We start from the raw sequence: 1,205 nt of genomic DNA on the forward strand, positions 1-1,205 counted from the left end.
GGGTGAAGGTGCGGGTGCGGGTGCGGGTGCGGGTGCGGGTGCGGGTGAAGGTGCGGGTGCGGGTGCGGGTGCGGGTGCGGGTGCGGGTGCGGGTGCGGGTGCGGGTGCGGGTGCGGGTGCGGGTGCGGGTGCGGGTGCGGGTGCGGGTGCGGGTGCGGGTGCGGGTGCGGGTGCGGGTGCGGGTGCGGGTGCGGGTGCGGGTGCGGGTGCGGGTGCGGGTGCGGGTGCGGGTGCGGGTGCGGGTGCGGGTGCGGGTGCGGGTGCGGGTGCGGGTGCGGGTGCGGGTGCGGGTGCAGGTGCGGGTGCGGGTGCGGGTGTGGGTGCGGGTGCGGGTGCGGGTGCGGGTGCGGGTGAAGGTGCGGGTGTACCCATTGCGTGTGTAGTTGTGTGTGTCTATACGTGTCCGTGTGTTTTACACGGTCTAGGAGGTGCATGACCCCGTAGCAGGTACGAGCCTGCCCGTGCGAGCTGCAAGGATAAAGGCGAGGGGTTTCAGGGACCCTGTGTTGGGGCCCTCGCCTCGGTCCCTCCTCTCCCACCACCACCACCACCACCACCACCATGATTCACAAACACATATCTAAATCAATACTAATAATAGTAAGGTTTCTTCGGCAATTACGTACCTCGACCACCCCAACCCCCTGGTAGGAGTACCGCATTCGTTTGCTCGCGGGTTTCAAGAGATTCTTTCACGAGGAGGTGAGAGGGGCACGTGTGTGTATGCGTGTACGGCGGGTTGTTGGCAAATCAGTGGGCTCTGCCGAAGGGGAGGGGAGGGGGATGTCCTAGTGCTGCGTCGTGTGACTGCCTGAACCCGCCAGCATGGGCCCCTAGCGCGCATCCGCCCTAACCGTTTTCAACCCCCTTCCCCCTTCTTGTGCATCTTTCCCTGGCAGCAGCTTCACTCGTTCGTGGTTCGTCTTTCCCCCTGCCCCCCGCCACGATTACTTTTCGTTCCCCCGGGACAACGGACCCCAACCCCACCTTTTGGGCGAGGCCTCGGCAGTTCACATTCCTTCCGCGTTTTACGCAGGGTTCAGTGTGTCGGTTTCCCTCCCCCCTCCCCCTTGTCGGGTATTTCTCACCCACCTCTTGACCCGCTTTATCCTTAATCCTTCATTCCCCCCTCCCCCCGGCCCCCGTCCCGGCCCCCCTCCCGTCCCGGCCCCAGGCTCTGGAGGGAGTGTTGAGTCCCGGCGGTA

General features: G+C 65.9%; 1 protein-coding gene across 1 annotated transcript in view; it reads left to right on the plus strand.

The window, feature by feature from the left end:
• The window catches only part of VOLCADRAFT_87299 (uncharacterized protein), a gene marked incomplete at both ends in the record, with an annotated part of 35,137 nt that overhangs the window by 17,696 nt on the left and 16,236 nt on the right, over positions 1-1,205 (plus strand). Inside the window, 2 exons of the mRNA XM_002947009.1 lie at positions 652-702; positions 1,175-1,202. Of these exons, the coding sequence (XP_002947055.1) occupies positions 652-702; positions 1,175-1,202 (79 nt within the window). The remainder of the gene's footprint in view (positions 1-651; positions 703-1,174; positions 1,203-1,205) is intronic.

This window comes from Volvox carteri (genome assembly GCF_000143455.1).
Source record: "Volvox carteri f. nagariensis unplaced genomic scaffold VOLCAscaffold_5, whole genome shotgun sequence".
Taxonomy (NCBI): domain Eukaryota; kingdom Viridiplantae; phylum Chlorophyta; class Chlorophyceae; order Chlamydomonadales; family Volvocaceae; genus Volvox; species Volvox carteri.